The sequence below is a fragment of the Sander lucioperca genome, chromosome 13, assembly GCF_008315115.2.
Source record: "Sander lucioperca isolate FBNREF2018 chromosome 13, SLUC_FBN_1.2, whole genome shotgun sequence".
NCBI lineage: Eukaryota > Metazoa > Chordata > Actinopteri > Perciformes > Percidae > Sander > Sander lucioperca.
This window is the reverse complement of record NC_050185.1, coordinates 22,628,368-22,649,696: the sequence shown is the minus strand read 5'-3', so window position 1 is coordinate 22,649,696 and position 21,329 is coordinate 22,628,368. Positions and strand designations below refer to the sequence as shown.

The window sequence follows — 21,329 nt, the reverse complement described above, 5'->3', positions numbered from 1 at the left end:
TGTATATTTGTTAGGGTTGTTAATGAATGAATATGATTTTGTGTAGTTGTCAAACAGCTTTTATATTCCATCAACCAGTCCCAGGAGTGAAGCTGTCTTTGTTGGATGTCTATCAACATTTCCACTGTGCTGCGGCTACTTACTTATTCATGCCTTATCAATAACTGAAGCCTCAGGGGGGCCTGACTCAGAAACACATTCCATTCAGGCATCACTTTGTCATCTCTGATTTACATAAATGAAGAAATAAATTGACATGTTGATTGGCGGGTGAGTTAAATGACTGTGCCAACACCACAGCTGTGAGAACTTTACGCACAGAACACACACACACACACACACACACACACACACACACACACACACACACACACACACACACACACACACACACACACACACACACACACATGCAATGCCTACAATGTTGCACCCACTGGTACACAACCAGCATGCACAGCATATAGCGAACAAACACATGCATTTACACATACTGTACACACTGTCACATACACAACTAGACTCCAATACACACACACATACACACACACACACACACACACACACACACACACACATACACACACACGGTGTTATTCCTTAATGAGCAGATACATTAAACAGCATCATGGGAGAACCAATAAATACCCAGCCAATCGCTTAAAGAGGAGAGAAGAAAGGAAGATAATCTTCTGAGCACTGCTGTCCCTAACAGCTTAGAGAAAGAGAGGATGTAAGAGAGAGCACCTTATCAGCACCATCAGTTTCCTTTTGGTTTTCATTAGGACTGCAAATAAATACATTGCCAACAGTTTTTCACTACACCAAACTGGCTATAAACTAATCAGCCTCTTAATCGGCACAATGATAAATAAGATAACTTTACCCACTGCTGTGTTTTTAAATTGCCTATTCATCTACAGGGAAAGCTTTAGGAAAACAGATTTAGTGCAGAGGCCATGCTTCATAGTCACAATGTAATTTAAACAGTGTTTTCAGTGCTGCATTTGTTTATGTTAATGTCTTTCGGGGCCAGATTTGGACATCTGTGTTGGAAACATAAACCTGATCACACCTGTAGTAATATGAGAACACACAAAATATTACAGCAGTTGTTGTTAATTTGTTAGTATCGGTGTACCTTTTGATACATTGTGAGCCTGTTCCGAAATGAAAACAAAGAGAAGTCAAGCTGTGAATAGGTGACTGCAGGAGGAATGATTAAAGTGCATTTTCACAATTTAGTTATTGCCACCGCAGTAAATATAATCATAAAAACACCATATTTCCACAAGGTTTTTAAGATTTGTTCTTTTACTCTAAGAGCCCTTTTTAGAAATGGGATGTGTAGCATTGCTGGCTTCATCTATGTGTGTTATGTGAGTAAAATAATGGCTTTTGTCATTCATACATATGTACGTAAATGTTCAGCTTTGTTCAGACATGACAGGACTATAACAAAAAGAATCATAATGCTTGCATAATGTTTTGCAGCTGGTGCGTAAGAAGCGGTGGTGTTACAACTGCAGAACAGCAGCAAATTGAAAAGTCACAATACCATATATCTGAAGAAGAGCATTTTCTGTTTTCTCACAGGCTGCATCAATGATTTAAAACTTATTTTACCTTTGAAGATTTAATTAATGACCATTGCAACATGAGTGACACAATCCCTACTTTTCACAGTGAATCCCTTTAATAAACATTCCTATTAATTTCATTATTTATTAGATAATTGTGTTGCCTACATTATAAAAGAATTACAAGACCAAACCAAACGACGATATAGGTTATTTGTTGCTACCCTCTAATACCACCCATAGGAGGGTCTCATAAATTAGGGCCCCTAGCAGTGGCCCACGGGATTGTGTTCCGTCCTCATATCTAAACCAGAGAACTTAACAGTCGCGGTTTTAAACACATTGCTGTTGATATGTTGTGATGGTCACAGTTTGGTTAAGTTTAGGCAGCAAAACTTAGTTAGAAAAAGATGGTGGTTTGTGTTAAAATTAAGGCTGTCAATCGATTACATTTTGTACTCTTTAGTTTCCCTCGGGATACGAACTCCGTTCCAAGGCTTGAAAGTCCTGTGTTTTAATCCTGTGTTTTAATGCCCACCCATCCAACCCGACCACCTCCCTATACGGCCAGCCACGTTCTTATACATCAGCCGTCAATTTGGTGCATACAGCAAAAAATAACGTGGAATGCTTATGAATTAGAGTGCTTAACTTTTCATAGCTTTTTGAATGAATGTTCACGAGAACAGGCTGGATTAATCACATGAGTGTCCTTAAAGCAACACCAAAGATTCTTTTGTACCTTAAAATAATGTTTCCAAAATCGTTTCTGTGGTACATCAACTGGTAACAGGGTGAAGGGCACTTCTGCATTCGCTTTGCGGCCCTCTATCGGCTATAACCGCACTATGCAAGTTTGCCAGATTGGGTAGCGGATCTGTAGTTCGAATGAGACATAATGAGACATTACGACAGCGGTAATGGACAATCCCGCTTCCAACCTGTAGGGGGACCAAAGAGGAAAAGTGCTTTGATGTTGCTTTAACTTGCGATTAATTGCAAATTAATCACATAATTATCTATTCTAAATGTACTTTAAATGGTATATTCTTTTCAAGTTTTTAATGCTCAAGTGGTATTTGAGACTGACTACTCCGTTGGTAACTCAATTCACATCGACAGTACATGCAAATAATTTTATTCTTGTGGAGAACCATCTGGAAGGGCTTTGGAACTCAACTAGCCATTCAAAAGACCCTTTTCTTTATCCATTTCTGCACAAGGAGCTTTGTTTCTGCTAGCCATCAACTCCCGTTCATGGATGTATTATAAGAGCCGTAAGACCCGCTCCCGTTCTGCCGTTCCCCTTAATTGCTGCTTGAACAAATGACTTATGGGGGCATTTTTCATGGGAGGACAGTCGCATGGATTATTAAACCAATGTTATTTTCTTTGTGCATAAGAGGAAATAATGAAGTGATACTTTTATGACAGTACTCTTAAAAAGGCAGAACAGTATGTGCATTTACTATATATCTGTGTATTTAACCTTGTTCTATGGTAGCCTTTACGTTTAAGTGACTGCATTTAATTTAGTTTTCACTCATTGAATGTTTAAAGCACCATTTACAAGCCCAGCTCTCAAAATAATCAGCGTATACAGCAATATACACAGCAAACATGGCAAGCAGTGAGACCTTAACCTCTGTTTAACATAATCAACAGCTGAGTGTAGTCTTTCATCCTAATAACACTAGACACATGTACAAGGTTTGATATACCACATAAATCCCTGACTTGATGATAGTCAAAGGATTAAGATGGCAATGAAAGATCCTGATTGTCCGCTATGTCTTTTTAATGATTCATTTACAGCGATATTGACATTGTAACCTCTTTGAAGAACAGTCTCATTCATCTGCTGTCTCAGATCATGCATATTAATCACATGAATGACCTACCTAGTATACTGGGATGTCTTGGTAAAAGCGCGTACATGTGTTTATTCAACTGTGTGCGTGTGTGTGCTCATGTGTGCACACGCTGCATGCATGCACACGCTGCATGCATGTAATCTCATGAAGCAGAACCTGCAATGGTAGCATGAGGGACACACACATGCCCTAGATAGTTGTTTGAATCTAATCTAGGCCATCCTCATTTCCCCTCAACACGTGACAAGCACTGCAGGTAGCTGGCTGTGACACATGAAGACACTCACAACTCACACAAACAGACACCAAAACATTGCAGGAAGAGTAGGAAAATCTGCTGGAGACTGCAGAGCTGCAAAATCTGGTGTGTGTATACTGTTTCTGTGAAAGCTCTTTTAGTAGTAGGCCAGGGGAGACACTGACATCCATGAGAAGAAGAGAGAGAGAGCGAGAGAGAGAGAGAGAGAGAGAGAGAGAGAGAGAGAGAGAGAGAGAAGAAAAAAGAGTGTAGGGTGAGGTAACTCAAGGACATTCTGCCTGCTGCTGTTCTTTGCTGCTACAGAGCATGCTGCAGACTAGCAAGAGCTTTCCTTTTGGGCGGTATTATGTAAGACCTTAGTGTGACAGACAGACAGATACACACCAGATACACACACACACACACACACACAATACACAGACATGCACACAAACACTCCAGTACACATGCCTAGACACATGCGCACAACACACACTGGCCAATTGGTGTGCACACAGACACACGCACACTGATGAACCCTTACATCACACGCAGGCACACACACACATACACTTGTAGGAAAACATTCAGAGCACGTAAATCTAAATTCACACTGAGCCTTGTGCTTGAATTTCTACTGCAGCCAGCCACAGCTGATTAAAGCTCATGTTCACGTCATTGGTGCGGAGACAGAATAGAAGAGAATAGAGTGGAAATATTGTACAATGGCGTTTAGACTTTTTAAACAATTGATATCCTTTAAGGGAATAGTTTGATATTTTGGCAAATACGCTTATTAGCTTTCTGCCGAGAATTAGATGAGAACGCAACCTCACTGTCATCACTGTGAGGTTGCCAGGCAACCAGCAGAGACACCGGAAGACACTGTGCCTCGCCATTGTTCATTAATGTTGTCTTTTGTTCATTTCTGTTTGCGTACAGAATAAACAAACAAGATAACAAGATTTGAAATTTGGACAGAGACAGATTTTATGCTATGCTAAAAAGCAAATACACACATTTCCCTGAAATGTTGAACCATTCCTTAAATGAACAATTTTTGTCAAGTAAAGCCATCACACTATTTTCTTTGCCTTGTTATCAGACAGTCATCAAACTCAATCAACATACTGCAGTACCATGAAGCAATAGATCGAGGACCACAATCCTTTTATTTTAGAAGCGGCATCCCTTCCACTGAGGCCTTGTCTTGTATTACATTAAGATGTGTTATTCACACTAATAAATACTGACAGCAAAGACATTTTTTTTCAATCTTTGCGCAAAGAAATCAGGGTTCTTGCCAGCTGTGTGTGGAAAAGCTGTGTCTCACAATTGCTTCTATTTAGTAAAAAAAAAAAGTTTAATTTTAAAATTCAATCAGATGGTATTACAGTTGTTTATCTTTGGGCCAAAATCCAAATACACTTGTTATACATATGTAGTTATTTAGAAGGGAAGTGAATGATAATGCAAACAGTTATGTATTTTCTCTGAAATATCTTTTGAACAATCAATTGAATAATGTAATAATGTCTGCCCAGTGTAATGCCACCTCATTATGTTTACCAGTAATAATTACTTAATTATGGGTTAAAAATACTTTTAAATCATTGTGTAATATTTTTTTAAAACCATGTAATACTTACTACGGATTATATTTTAGATTACAGGGCTGTCCTCGATTAAAGTTAACCTAAAATTCACTCAAACAATTTTGACGACAAATCTGTAAAACTGTAGTCTGGCTATCACCAGACCAAGCTCAATCTTTTAAGATTGAACATTAGTCTGGGGCATCTGCTCTGTATTTTCTACTGCACAAGAGGCGTGATCAATGGGCATAGTTCAAATGACTCTGTTTGCAATTGGCTAGTCCTTCAAGCAATCAGACCAATGATCCAGGTGACGTAGCAGCGGCAGCGGCATCAACAGGTTGCTGCGCTTCGGTGGCCGTTATGTTGAATGTAAACAAGAAGCTGCTTGGTCGCTTCTTTATCGTCATCGTGTTAAACCCACCAATAGCGTGCCAGGTGGATAAGCCAGTTTGGGATTGGTCCCCGCAAAATTGTAACAAAGCAGAATAGATAAACATACAGGTTTCCAGCCTGAGGAATCAAATCACCGGCAGATCGGGCTGGGTTTACCCAGTCTAGTAAAACTGAGTTTCTCCACAAAGAATCATGCAAAAACACCACTTTAAATATTGTGTTTACCAGAGATGTAGTCATAAGTTCCTTTGAAGTAAGTCTTTCATCATGAGCAAAGCATAATAAATGACTAATCAACTAAAGAAATCTTAGTCGACTACATGACCGATTAGTCGATTAACAGACTAAGAGGGATCAGCCCTAGTAATAGTAAAATCCCTACATAATGTCATTTTGTGACATAATAAGATTATGAGGCTGTATTGTGTATTTTTGTTTTCCATTTGGAGGGACATTTTTGTATTTTATGTTATCCTGCCTTGCTCAATGTCATATAATTTTGAGTGAGTGCCTGATCATCAGTGCCATCATATCTTCCACATATATTTTCCAAGAAGAGATTTGAAACCTGGTGACGGGCTCATTTCTGAACCCACAGATGTTTAGGCGAGAGGAGAGCACACTACTCACCAAAGACAGTCCTGGCAGGGACGGATTCTCTGTTGAGCCAGAAAGACACTTGGGAGAGGATGACTGTCATGATGCAGGGTAGATATGTCTGGATCACAAAGTAACCAATTTTCCTCTTCAGGTGGAAGTGGGTTGTCATCACAACATATTGTCCTGTGGTGAGCAGACAAAAGAAATGAAGTCAGAAAAGATAAACATTACACTTCAAAATATAGATTTAGGACATCTATTATAACTTTCCGTTTCGACTAAGTACCTTTGTTTCTAATCGGTTTGCTGTGTTTTGGCCTTCAGTTTTATTGTAGTTGAGATTTATTGGCATAGTTATGGGTGTCATTTGTCAACAAACACAATACTCAGGCATGATCCATTTCATCAGTGCAGTTGGACCGAGTTGCAGAGAGAATATGACCGTCACAGAAACAGCAGTAGGGTTTAATCTGGTTATAACAATATGTTGATTTTGAGGCTTTCCAGAGACATAAATAACTGGAACAAATAAAAAAAACTGAATGGATTTATATATCGACATAGCTTATTCAATCAAGCTTGGTAGATGCAGTCACTTGGGAGCTTGCTGCTAAAGCTAAGCATCGTTTGGGACCTTTAGGCTTTCTTAAGCATTACTTTCTGTCTGCATCTAGCGTCACTGCAAACAGGTCACCCATTTTATGCTGTCACTAATTTTTGCAGTATCAATGGAGAAAAGAGGAGGTAGAAAAAAGAAATAATGGCCAATAGGGAAATTATGAATCTAGGGCATGGCCTGTCATTAGTAAAGCGACAAACTGATGCCAGTGAAGATGCAGATGAACTGATGCAGCTGTGTCGAAATTTGCAGTTTCAGACCAGTAGTTTGTTAAGTGATGAATGATGAACAAGACTGAGTGAGTGAGATGAAAAGCACTATGTAACTCTTTATGCACTGAGCTTTAATCTTTTGACAGGGTAATGCAGTGTGAACATTAAACATGTCAAATTAATACATTCAAAATGCAAGCTTCCCCCTCAAAGCATTGATTTACTTTACAGTAAACTGTATCATTCAGAGCATGTTGTAACCTAACTGAAACCTACCTGTGCTGGACTGCACCACACCAGAATCCACACTCTGCCCCATCAGATCGTACTGGTTTAATCTGGACCCATCCTCTGCCACCACCACGGATTGGGCAGCCCCTCTGGTCCACACATACACCACCTCTGCTTGGGTGTAGGCATCTGGCAATGAAGAACAGAGTAAAAAGTTATAAATTATTTTGCTGATGGCATGTGTTGCCTTGCAGGTTATATTTTTGGAGCTGCAAGGGATGCCAGTTGAAAAAAAAGAAAAATATGAAATGAGGTCTTCCACTAAAATCTTCTAGTTCTAGTTTTACCTCATCTCATTTGGTCCCATCTTGTCTAGTCTGCTCTCATCTCAATTCTGCCTGTCTTGTTTCGTTTGTTATTTATGCATGTTATTTTCTTTCACCTTGTTAGAGTGTCCGCTAACATTGTCTCTAGTTTTATCTATTCTTTTTAAGCTCATCCTGTCTCATATTTTGCTGTCTCTTTTCAAACACTGTTTGGTTTAATGATGTGATGTCGTATCACATCATGTCATGTCATCCTTCAACTTATAAGAAAACAAACAAACATCCCAACAGGACACCATGACTTTAAAACAGCCAAGTCAGTCTTCTCTTCCCTCCGGCCACCCAACCTGTCAAAGCTGCAGTGTGGCTCGACCACTGCAGAGGAAAGGATGGCTCGACTGCAGACTGCAGCATAAGGAAGAGCACTCATCCCTGAAATATTTAGGGAGTGAGTTCAATTTAAAGGGGGTTGAGGTTCGGTCCTCTCACTCACGCTGTGCAGCTGTCTAAAGAATGGCACAGAGACAGTGTGACGTTCACTTCTCTATCTCTTTCCCTTTTGCTGTATTTTTGCTTGCTCCCCCCATGTTCTTCCATCTAGTTTTTCTCTCCTTTTCTACCCTTGTCTCCAATCTCCATCATTGTTGTTATGTCTACTCAAGGATGATCAGGGTAGGGGGAGCTGTCAGCGGTGAGCAGCTGGTGTGATGCTCTGGAAATGTTACAAAGAGTGCTGCTTTAGATAAATACAGGTCTGTGTGCTGCATGCCTGCCAGGGTCTTGCAGGGTCTTGCAGGGTCTGGCAGGGTTGAATGTGGGGGGAGGGGGGGACAAGAGGGTCCTTGGCAGACAGTTCCTCTGGGAGAACAGCTGTTACCACACTGTCATCCTTTATCAGGGACTGGCGCTGGGGTCGCGCTTCCAGTTGGATGAGACAGTGACAGTGTGTCAGAGAGGCATGTGTGTGTCTGTGTTGTGTGCGTTAATGTGCATGCATGTAAGGTTGTGTTTGAGTGCAGAGGCCACCTACAGCTGCCAAACTTCAGTGGACAAGCATGGGCATCCATAGGGAAGTCTTCCAGGTGCATGGGACATTCTGCTCTTACTGTAAGCCTAGAGAGATTCATACAGACATTGATAGTGAATTAGTCCAATAAAAAGCAGTGCAGTAGCAAGGAAAATAAGAAAAAACAGCATTATGACAAAGTCAGGATGAAGGAACACATGGTGTCAATGCTGGAAGAGGGGTGAGGAAGAGGCCTGGAGGAATTAAGGCACAAGAATGACAGTTCAGTACAGTGAGGCACCAGGAACATGTGGTGTACTGTTTTTTCTAGTCTCTCAGCACCAAACACTGTCAAATTGCAGCTACTTTCCCCTAAACCAACAGAAATGCTTCAGTTCCCTGAGCTGTGGTTTTCTATTTCCTGACAGCTTGGTGAAAAACAGCACGTCAGGCCACCCGTGACACACTAATCTCCCATCCATCCCTCATCTCTCTCATCTGTGACAGCAATATGTGCTCCACCTCTACCCCCTCCCCCTGCTAGTAAACATGCTAAAACAAATGTTTTACAATCATTGCCTTATAGACATCTCACATTAGCATCACTCTGCAGTGTGCATCAAGGTTTGTACCGTCTGTAAGGCTTTTATTTACCCGTGTTCTGCTGAAGGCTACCGAGGTGCCGCGACTGGTTCTAAACTCAGCTCAGCTGGTCATACACCTTATCTTCCTGCTCGCAACTGTCAGGGTGCATCCCCAAAGTGATAAATCATGACAGAATAAAACTATTTTATTTTTCCTGGTGAACACTACAATGGAAAAATGACAAATTGTGAAGAAAATGTATGTGGTCCACAGAACTTATAAATGGCTGACCATGTAAAATAAATAGATAACTATATCAAGATAGAAATAGAAATGTATGAGTGTAGTGAATTATCTTTGTGTAAAAATAACCATAAATGTAACAATAAAGTGGATGACTGTTTGTATACAATATAGTGTAGAAGCAATGTGCAATGTTGTATTCCTTTTGGTAACAAATTGTATTATTAAAAGAAAGACCAAAACCTTCATTACCATGAACATGGTCACTGTTATTTATGATGAGTCAAACCCTTCTCGTACTGTAAATACTTGCAGCAAATGTGTTGCAAAAAACTAAATTGCCCAGCTGTTAAAGGAAATTATAAAGAAAGTATTTGTGACCCGTATTCATGGGCGTAAATCTGATCTAACAGTAGGGGGGAACGATAAACATAAAATTTCTGAAGAGCAATTTTTGAAGGGGACACAAATAATACAGCCACAATTATACTCCACAAAAACGCCACAAAAATACCTTAAAACATAATGACTTATTTTGAAAAAGTGTCCCCATATAAAAGAAATACAATACTTTTGTACACTTAAATTAGCTGATCATAATGTAAATTAGTGAGCCACTAGTAAAGCTCATCAAATATGAATTAGGTTCATAGGTTCACCACGCGGTCATATTATAATTATAAAACGATCTTGCGTCCTCCGCATAAATATTAGGTTTCGTCTGGGACAGAGGATATATATTTAACTGCAGCAAACCCACTGATCAGCCTCTTCAAACACAACTGTAGATCTTCAATATTAACCCTGACAGTTCACACACATAACGTTAGGCTTATCGCCGTGGTAACGTTAGTTGTAGTGGGTGCATTTCTATCCAACAAGCTATTAAACAAGCTAGCTAACGTTACATTATATTACACTAACATAGTGAACTTTTTGTCATAACTAATTAATTAATTACTCAGCATCATTTCTATTTGAGAAAAGAACGTCATCCCATGTTTAATGTGAATAAAATAGCCTTGAACCGCCTACTTACTAGCTACATTCCTGTCACTACCGATGTGACTGTGAGTCGAGTGCAGATCCGATTCCTAACGTACAGCAGGCAGTGGACCAAACCACTGTGAGGCAAGGGAGGGGGGACTCAAAATGTTTCTAAACTTAAAAAGCATTTTTTGGGGTTTGTATTGTTTTACTACTTACACAGATATTTTAAGTATACATCTTTATGTTATTTACAATACACAGCATTGTTTTAATGATATTTTTAGGGGGGGACAACCTTTAGAACGGGGGGGTCCTGACCCCCCCGACCCCCCTGGGATTTACGCCCTTGCCTGTATTTAAAGATTTACGGAAAAATGGTCTTGGGGCTGAGTGCCACAGACACACAAGAAAGTTACAAAGTATTGAGAGACAGGCTAACTATGTTGTTGGTATGGGTTGTTTGTTGAAAACTATGGAATAAGGCCAGCATTATCATTTGAGCTCAACTGTCTTAGTTTGTTCATAAAATTCAATCAATCAATTCATCAATCATCCTCTTTTCAAATCAAATAATATAGATTCAGTTCAGCTCAAAACATTTTAGTCTCTGGCTAGTTCTAAAATCCTTTATTGCACTGGTGAAGTAGAACATGGTCAGCCTACCTCATGGTGTACAGCAGTGTGCCTTCCTCTGTAATCCGCAGCAGCTTGTTTGGCATGGTCATATTGTGAGCCACCGACTTCTTGCCATTGTGGAAGAAGGTATCGGGGGTCCAGATCTTGCTGGCCATCAGGTTGTTAAGACGCAGCACGGCCATTGGGCCTTTAAATTTCAACCTTTCATCCTTCCAGCTCTGTCTGAAGAACACATCAATGGTGTACTCCTGAAGGTGGATGGTGAGAGGTAGAGAAAAATAAAAGTCAAAAAGGAGACAAAAAAAGAAAATTTCCAACCCTGTAGCTGTTTGCTTTCTACCTCCATCCAATACAGCTTGATTGGGGAAGATGCTGTGTAACCCTTATCTTTCCATTTGACCCTTTTTCATGTTCTCACTTTTTTCTTTTTCTCTTCCTTGTGTCACTTTGACTTTATTATGTTAGTCTTAGCCTAGTCTCCCTGCTGGTAACTGTCTCTTCATGTTAAAGGCTTTGGCAAATACATGGAGGATCTAGTGGACGGAGGTGCATGGTTTTCTGGCTGGTATCTTTTCTAAAAGAATGCCTCCATTGTTAAATACCATAATTGTTCTCAATTTCACAAAGTAATATGTGGTTGCCTTTTCCATTTTCTTTCATTTAATTTTTTGCATAATTATGGTCGAGTCAGTTTAATGCGCTCTATGCAAATAAGACATGACATTTGTTATTTGGTCATTTGGTATTGCATTGTTAGGTAACTGCCAAAAATGATCGTTGTTAGCATTTATTTTGGGGAAACTTCTTTGCTCAGTAATCTAAATTACATTAGACACAAAAAGGAAGCACTGGACACAATATTATGAGGACATTTCATTTTGAAGGCAGCTAATGACTATAGCTGAGAGCAGATTCTAATGGTTCCACATGACTGCCTGGCAGAGTAAAGGGAGCCTATAAAAATTACAGCGCAGCCTGTTTTTTGTTCTCTTCTCCCCCCATTTCCACTTGGCCCACGTAAGATAATTAGTATGAGCTGAAACAGAGCTTCAAGGTAATAGAGGAGGATGGGAAAGGCTGGAGATGGAGAAAATGTTCTTCAGCTCTTCCTTCTGGCCTTAACACAGTAGCAAAATAGTCTTGGCCCGCATGTCAGCCAGTGTAATTAACTGAGATTATGTCAAATGGAGTACAACACTTCACATGCAGATAACAGGAGTCGTTTTTTTTTTTCAAGTATTAAAAGGCGGTGAGACATTTGAATGAGATTAATTGGTTTCCGGTGCACAGAGTAAAGATCAGATGCTTATGTTTAAACAACCAATGGCTTTTTTTTAGGTAGCATATTGAAGAAGACTAAACTAACCATAAAAGTGATGACTCATATTTTGATGTTGCATTTTAATTTGATATTAAAATGTATTTTATTTCTTGCCGCCTACTATCGAATCATCTCATCATAATAATGTTAATAGCTATGTATGCTGCAATTTAATTACATATCAGAAAGGAAAAAGAGATCAGCACCTTCGGTCCTTAAACCTAAATATCCACACATTTCTTTGCTCCAGATTTTTCAGTCAAGACAGATCAGCATGGTTCTAGTTCTGAAATATGAATACTCTATCAACAAGCTCAACAAACAGAATGTTAGAGGCTATTTTAAATATTCCAAAATAAATAAACAGAGTTTGGGGTTACAGTTCACAGCATATTTCAACATCCACATTAAAGTAACATGCAGTCATATTTAGGAGTAGGGGTGACATATATGTAGAGTGGAATTACAAACCATGCACTAGAAAACAACATTTTACACATGTGACAGTCTCAGGAGTTAATAGAATAAATCATCAAATTAAAAATCATTTTACAGCTTAGATACCCTTGTGCCCAGAGAGGCTAAGAGACAGGGGTGAGGGTGGAGGGATAGGGGCAGGGGGAAACTAGTGACATTTACAGAGGCGAAAAGAGTCTCACCATGTCATGGTCCGAAACTGGCCCAATACTAGTCACGAAAATGTCAGTCTTGACTTCAGTTACACGCTCTGTTGAAGCAGGAAATTGCCAGAGTGAGTGACTATCAGTGGTATTCATTAGCCCCTAACTACCTGTTAATACAAGACCACCTGGCTATAGCCTCTGATCCATTCAATCCATTCAACATTACTTTTAGTACACACACACACACACACACACACACACACACACACACACACACACACACACACACACACACACACACACATACACAAACAAACACAAATTGGGGGAAAAAACAACCATAAAAAAAGCCCATTTTGGATGTCGATAACCATTTCTGCTGGTATTGGTTTCAGTGTCAGCTCCATTACCCGGACAGTGGTTCTGTCTCTTAATAAATTTGTGCATTGCTGTATTACTGAAAATCTGCCACTCTGGTCCCATAATACTGATAGCCACAATGGGTCCACTGGGGATTCAATTGTAGGGGCTGGCAGAGGCGATGTGTGTTTGGGTGTGAGGGTGTGTTCCTTGTGATTCTGAAACTGAAATATAACTATGATTTATGAATGATACCCATCATAATCCAAAACGTATTCCCCTCGGCTGCTGAACTTCCAGCAGTCCTGGTTTTATTCACTTGTCTGTTTGATGCCTGCTGCATCACACTGTGCGATCCTTAGTGTCCTTCACACACCAATTCTCACATTATTCTCACAATTCTCACATTTTCTCCTTACTCTGTGTTTCTTTCTCTATTTCTCTCATTTTCCATTTCTTAAGTTGTCTCTCAGTCTCCCTGCCATTTTGTTTCTCCCTCTAACAATGGACAGTTGACAATAGAGTGAAGAGCAGCACACACAATAAGATGTAATTCACTGTGTTACATTAGAAGTGCTGGCTTTATGAGAGTTCGCTGTTTCACAAGAGCAGCAGGTGAGGAATGAGTCTTGAGTTATTTTTTTAATTATCACACAAAATCTGACACTGAAAGCAAATCCACCTCCATAAGATTTAGTCATAGGGATGTTACTATGTGTGGTCATGTGGAAAGTAAGTCTTTTGGATTATATTTGCAAAAAAAACAAAGAACAGTCACCATGAGGGACAAAAGACATTCAATGACTTGAGTTTACTGACCTCCCAGTCCTGGCCTGAGGCGATTGTCATAGCCATCCAGAAGGCTGTCTAAGATCTTGGTGAACACTGTAGTGTTATCTTTCTGTTCATCTGTCATGCCGTTCTGCCCAGAACTGGCAAAGCAAAGAAGAAGATTTGAAGTCATCACAGCTAGAGTTTAAAACCACAGTCAAAACTGCCGAAAGAGTAAGAACAAACTGAATATGAATCAAATATCAAAGACAAAAAAGGAGGATTCTCTGCTCTGTATTTAGCAAGACAGTTCTGTTGAAGTACATGGGCAACAAAGAATGCATTGTTAATAACATTGTGATAAAATGGAGATGGACTGGAAAGGAAAATATCTCACAAGGTCAAATTATCCTGTCTTATCCCTATGGAAAGTGTGCAAGTGTTAAGTTATTTTCTTCAGCGAAATGTAAAACTGGGCATGCAGATCCCACATGTGTGTGCACTCACACATCCACACTAGGCACAATCTCACAGCGAGAGAGAATAGAGAAATCATAATACATTATTTATACGTTAATATGGTCTTTTAGACCACAAATGCCTTGCTGAATGTGCTCTTTGAACAACATGAAACAAAATGCTTACAACAATACCTAAAACAATCACAATCAGTAATTGTAAGAGCAGAGTTTGTTGCATCTCCACGCATAAATATTTCAACACCATAATCAGGAATACAGCCCCTAATTACATTGTGTATCATAAAGGCAGGATGGGACAGGAATGTTTAGAGAGTATGTTTGTGGATGTGTGTGTTTGCATAGCTGAATCAATCAATGCATGCATGTACTGTGGGCTCAGGGTCTACACACATATACAAACTTGTGTTCATATTCATGCATATGTTTGCGTGTTAGTGCTGATAATAATCAGATAAAACTCTCTCACAATGTATTGTATGCCTCTGAGCAATCATCCTCTCCCTCTTTCTATGCCAATAGCGTTTAGTTTGATTGCATGCTAAATAAACAGCAAGTGTTTGGAAACAGGCTCCGAGAGCTGAACGGCTCCAAGGAGAGGGAAAGGTCATTTAGATTATTTAGCAAGGACCTGCATTGGGAGGGAACAAAAAGTAGGAGGGATGGCTGGAGAGAGAGTGGTGTCTGGAGAAACATGCGGGGAAAGCTCCAAAGAAAAGACAAAGAAGAGAAAAAAGGTGAAGATAATGGAGGAGGAGGGGGGGATAAAAGGCAGAAGAGTGAGGTTGGAAAAGGGTGAGGATATTGTTAAGTGAAACGGGGGGGCTTTTTAGACGGACATAGCTCACATTCAAAGCTGTGGGATTGAGGCAGATCCTACAGCTTTGAGTGTGAGCTGCTAAACATTTTTGCTTTCTAAATAAGGATGCCGCATCCGCGTCACACATGGATTTGTATAAAAGGGTTAATGTGAATCTCTCTGCCACCAATTTCCCTTAATTCGCAAGCATCCTTCGCTCTGCCAAAAAAGAAGAACTCTCTGAAAACTAAAGCCAGCATTTAAACTGTAGAAACTGTAATGAGCAATTTTATTTTGATTCAGTCTTGGAGGTAACAACTTTGAAATTCTCAAATTCAAAACATTAATTGAACTATTTTGTTCAGGTCTGGGAAGCCAATTATTTATAAATACAGAAAGCATAAGTTGCACCCACAGGACGTCAGGGGGTTAGGGTTAGGTAAAATTAGGAGGGTAAAATAAAACACAACCGCCTCTTCCCTGCTTAATTAATATTCCTACTTTCTACATTAATTTAGGCATTTCCAATTTGCCAAACCAGAGTAAGACACCAAAACAGTTTTTGGTTTGCCCAAAGGTTACAGTCCTCTTGTTATAGTCTCCACCAACAGAGAAAACAAGCCAGGATGTCCCTTAGTTCTTTCAAGTTCACCAATAAATTTTGTTTGTTAAAATGAAAAAATAAGTGCATTTTTTGACCTTGCATTTTTAGTTTTCTGTATTTGACAAGTCAAATTTGTCATCTCAACCAAGTAGAAAACCACTTTTTTTTAATATTAGGAATGGCACATATCTTTTTTTTAAGATAGACATATTTATATATTTTATTATATTATTTTTTACATTTTACAGTGTATATGGGAAAACATGGGTGGTGAGGGGGGTAGGGTTGTATGTCAATACAATGGAGACAAAAAGGTGCTGTGGAAGGATAAACATGTTTATCAACCAGGGGCCCCTTCCTCATAAAACATTGTACACCATCCCCATCTACAGGTCATCTGAACAGCAACAGTGCCGTTCACACTCACTCTGCCAATGTCGTTCTTTCACTCTCTCTCCCCTTCTCCATTTTGCTGTACGTCTCTCTCTCTCTCTCTCTCTCTCTCTCTCTCTCTCTCTCTCTCTCTCTCTCTCTAGCTCTCTATCTCTCTCTCTCTCTCTCTCTCTCTCTCTCTCTCTCTCTCTCCTTGTCTCTCTCGTCACTTAGTTATCTAATTATGAGACAATTTCTTTCGTTGGCAACATACTGTAGCAGAGTGCTAGGTCTTTCTGATTACCGTGTCTTGTTGAAATCCCCCAACTTGTGTGTGTGTGTGTGTGTGTGTGTGTGTGTGTGTGTGTGTGTGTGTGTGTGTGTGTGTGTGTGTGTGTGTGTGTGTGATTTTGTATTTGAAAAGGGGGACTGGATTATACAGTAAATCTTTGGGTGATAATTGCTTTGCAGTTTGCAGTGACAGTTCCTCAGTAAAGTAATCAGTACTTCATCAGTTACTTGCATTTCCTCTAATGTGCTCAACATACAGCACATCAAACCCAGTAAATCAAACCCTCCATTTGCCAGTCAGTGCATTTCAAACCTTAGCTACCTAGCCGTCATTAATCAGTTAGATCAAATCAGTGTGCAGTAATGACGTATTGCAGTGCATCGTGCATTTCAAATAGGACACATTCCATATGTGTTCTGCATGTGCTCAAGGCGTGTTAGATGAAAGATGTACTGTATACTGTTTTGATGTGTATTTTTGTGGTGTATCTGTTGTCACTGAGAGAGAAGCAAGCTGGACTATCTCAAGACATCACCATTGAAGTCAACTGCCTGTGACAGTTCTATGGAATTATTTTACCATGCAAAAAAAGCCTGATCTCTTGAGTCTCTCCGGGATTCTCAAGAAGAACCACAATAGGATGAGAGCTTATATGATCTCATGCAGTTGCAACAGCTAATGAGTTGGATGTGTAACTGGCCTGCGTGTTTATTTATTGTAGGGTTCAATGTCAAAGGAGTGGAGCCGGATTATGATGTTTTGAGGTACACTACACATGAATGGCTGCCCAGCATTTGAATCATGTGGGAATTAATGCAGTGGCAGACACATGACAGTGGATCAAGTCAGTCATTTTATTCAATCATTATCTTTCTTTTCTCACTTAGTTTGTCTGATTCTGGTTAGGTGACATCCCACACCTCAGTGTTGACATTGAGAAGTGTGTCTGTACATCACCACTACTATCCCCGCAGTCACTGTCACAAACATGTGCACAAATCTGTGCCAAATATCCCGATGCAACACACATCATCTACTGCACACAGCCTAGGAATGAACTGAGAATGTAGATGTTGTCCCACAAGGCTAGTGAACCAAAGAAAGTGTAATACTATGGTAACGTGGACAGTGGCTATTTTGGCTCCTTATGTAATCTTTCTATGTTGCACTTCTTATTGCCTCTATGCAATTATAAGCATAAAGGTGTCCTATGGGGATGCCCCAGTTACAACCACATTAAATATTCTCTGTAAGGGTGTAAACCAAGGAAGGCAAGGAAGACATAATTTCAGCTCAGCAGGTGTACCACTGTTTACCCCTTCACTGGCTGACTGCCTGATTTACTGACTGGCCAGCTGACCATTCAGCAAGCACTAAGCACCAGCATTAAACAGTAATTGTTCTCTTCAACAAAAACAGCATTCAATATTTTGCCCAATACATTTTGGTCTTCACAATTTGCCCTTCAAATATCACTATGTGCAATTGTAGTGTTCCATTAATATCTTGATCATATAGGCAATATTTAGAGCTACAATAATTCATGTTTCAAGGCTTGAAAAGAAAGTCATATGAAGAGTGTGCGTGATATTTTTGACTTTCACATATGTAGAATTATCCAATGATCCAATGTAATACACAGGTACATACAATATGCATTTGTAAGTTTATGTTTGTTGTTACCTTTTCCCACCCAGTACGCTGTTGGCGACAAGCAAGCAAGCCCACAGACACAGAGAGGCCGTCCTGCTCCGTCCACACATAGTTGCAATATGAGGACCTTTCACTGCTGGAGGTCAAAGAGAGAGAGAAGGAAGATCATTACCAAGTCATATGAGCCAATGGTTCACTATTAAGCCAACATGTCACCACCTCAGGTATAAACAAACATGTAGATGTAGAACAGCCAAAGTGGATGTTTGTTCCTAAAGAGATTATGTATTTGGTCCTGCTTAACATTTCTTACAGATTCACTGACAGCCAATGATTTAAACCAAATGGCCCTGCCACATGCATTGGGCCATTGCATGCCACTTGACACAGGCACCCCTCAAAGATTTTACATCATCATTTTAAATGATGTGTCACATTGACAGAGACACATTCTGCACCCTAAGTATGTGGGAGAACAAATTTAAATAGGTGCTCAGCATTTCGATAATCAGAGGGGGGAACCAGTGTAAATACGACTTTCATAACTGACACTCAATACACACGCATTTCATATGGCTGCATCTGTAGCGCATAATACTTAAGACGAAATAACAAGGCAACACATCATCGACCACATAACACGCTGTGTGAGCTTGTAGCACCTGTACACAGCCTCCTCTAATACCCTGCAATGTGAAACCCACAATACCGCAATATCAAACCAAATCCCCCTAAAATATGAGCATTTGCTTCCTCCTCAATCATTAAGCTATGATGTCAGCCGGGTCATAAAAGTATGTAAGCAATTAGCCTGCGCTACTGTTCATGCAAAACACAATGCTCAGATTCACGGTCCATTTTGAAGGCATCGACGTTGTCCATGAGAGGACCAATTACTTACTTGTAGAAAAGCGCTAAAACAGTATTTCACACACGACCGCAAAATCCTGCCACTAAAACACAGCACATATCGAAGACAATACCCCTACTTGCGTGTGATGTTCCAAGGTGCACTGTGAGCGGATGGGAGTCAGCGGACGTACATTGCTCTGCTAAAATGAAATAAAAATAAAATAAATCCGTTGGTTGACAAGGATTTGACAAAGCGGGGATGATGCAGATTAACGACTGGAGGAGAAAATCCCGCACAAGGACACTTTCTAAGTTATTCAGAGGAAATGCCACCTTCTCCCCTACAATACATGGATGTAGTTGAGATGGGTAGACATTTAGCATTCAACTGGCATCCCTGTAAGGTTGGTCTAAATGCATGCATGGCATGATCCACTTCGTGCGTGGCGGAGTAATTAAGCAAATGTGCGTTGATGCTGTTCTATTCGGAGCGCTGTCCGTGATGCTGAAGCCAAGCTGTCTCTCGTTAAAACCATCAAACGGCTCTCGTTTGCCATAAAATACCCCTTAAACGGTCCCAATTTCGACGGCAAACTCCCCCTTCTCCCCAATAAAAACTCGTCTTCGATTCTAGCAGTGTCCAGCAACACAAACCACCCCTCGAAATCCGAGTGTTACTCCCCTCTCCCCTTCTTTTGCCTGATAAAAATGCGAGAAAAATGGAGAAAAATCACTTACAGCAGATGAGTCGGTGTGTATTCGGTGTCCGCTGGCTATATCCTCAAACTTTTGAGAATATCTTTTCTAACCGGACTGAATGAGAAAAATCCTCTGTGATCTCAGATCTGACGAATTTTAGCTTGAGGCTGGAGAAGCGGCTGCTGACGATATGCGCAGGTCTCTCTCACTGTTCATTGGTGGTGCTGTAGTGAGTTGAACTCTCTCAGTCTGTCAGCAACAAAAGAAATGTTCTACTAAACTAACACGTCTGGTCTGTGTACTGAGGTCTCTATCCAAAATAAATGATTTAGTTCATCAATCTTGCCTGCAAATAAAGTGCATAGCAAACAGACTGTGTCCAAGCGCAGACCATTTAATTTTGGAATAGGCTGTACCAACCTAATATAAAGACTAGCCCGCCCATTTTGTATGCAGCACAATTTAACTTCCACTGCTGTCGCCCTAATCTCTTATCAGTGGCTGCTAAATAAAAATCCTCTTACATTTTCAACTAGGATACCTTGATTTTTACCCCATCGCGCTTTCTCTGTCTCGCTCCCTGACTCCTACGTGATGATTCCCAAGGAGATCAAATTGACATGCATCAAAAGATCGTCTCGCGACCAAGACAGCTAGGGCATCTTATGGAAAAGAGTAGCAGTCATAAAACGGACAGTGAGTACTTACGATGAAGCAAAACAAGAGAAAAGAATGAAACACGAATGGATTACACGGCTCGGATACGCGCGCACACAAGCAAGGGAAGACACCTCCAACATTTTAAGAAAATCGTGTTCCCTCACCAGCTTTGCACGGATGAGACAAGCCTCTCTCTGCAATAAATCCTCCTCGAATCACTCACCGTCTCCTAAAAGCCTGCGTTTCGCATCGAGATAACAGCACTGCCTCTGTTTACAGCCAAATATTCTGCTGCTACAGCCGCGCCACTCCAGACTGAGCTCAGAACGGCGAGGAGCGCTGAGCTGCGTGCATCTGCAAGGGAGGAAAAAAATTGGGCTATGATACCCAGCGTATATTTTTGTAGTCATCTGCGTATTTCAAGTTAAACTACAAATCAGAAGACATTTTCATTACCAAGAACTACAGCAGGAGGCATGTGAGGAAAAGGGCATTCTTATGGATAGTTTATAACACATCAGTGTAATTCATTGTTACATAAGCCTCCTATGAATCCCAGCTGTTGATTTTAGAATGCTTTTGACCAAGAGGCAACTCATTTTTCGCCTTCGCCTGACTAGGGGTTTATTTTCATCAGAGCAGACAGAGTGAGCTGGCCGTGTAGTCACGTCAGTCTGGTCTGCAGCAACGCTGCAACGTTTCCTCTAAGTGTG

At 40.3% G+C, this 21,329-nt stretch overlaps 1 protein-coding gene across 6 annotated transcripts in view; it reads right to left on the bottom strand.

The window, feature by feature from the left end:
• The window catches only part of gabra1 (gamma-aminobutyric acid type A receptor subunit alpha1), a 31,983-nt gene extending 11,013 nt beyond the window's left edge, over nt 1-20,970 (bottom strand). The window contains exons 1-9 of one of the 6 annotated variants that reach the window (XM_031303595.2): nt 20,840-20,970; nt 19,996-20,205; nt 18,436-18,541; nt 14,255-14,367; nt 13,112-13,179; nt 11,159-11,379; nt 8,702-8,784; nt 7,391-7,534; nt 6,314-6,466 (exon numbers count right to left, since the gene is read on the bottom strand). In XM_031303595.2, the coding sequence (XP_031159455.1) occupies nt 6,314-6,466; nt 7,391-7,534; nt 8,702-8,784; nt 11,159-11,379; nt 13,112-13,179; nt 14,255-14,367; nt 18,436-18,515 (862 nt within the window). In that variant the 5' untranslated portion in view covers nt 18,516-18,541; nt 19,996-20,205; nt 20,840-20,970. The other 5 variants (XM_035991125.1, XM_031303597.2, XM_031303592.2 and 2 more) reach the window with 5 other exon arrangements.
• Between the last annotated feature and the right edge of the window lie 359 nt (nt 20,971-21,329).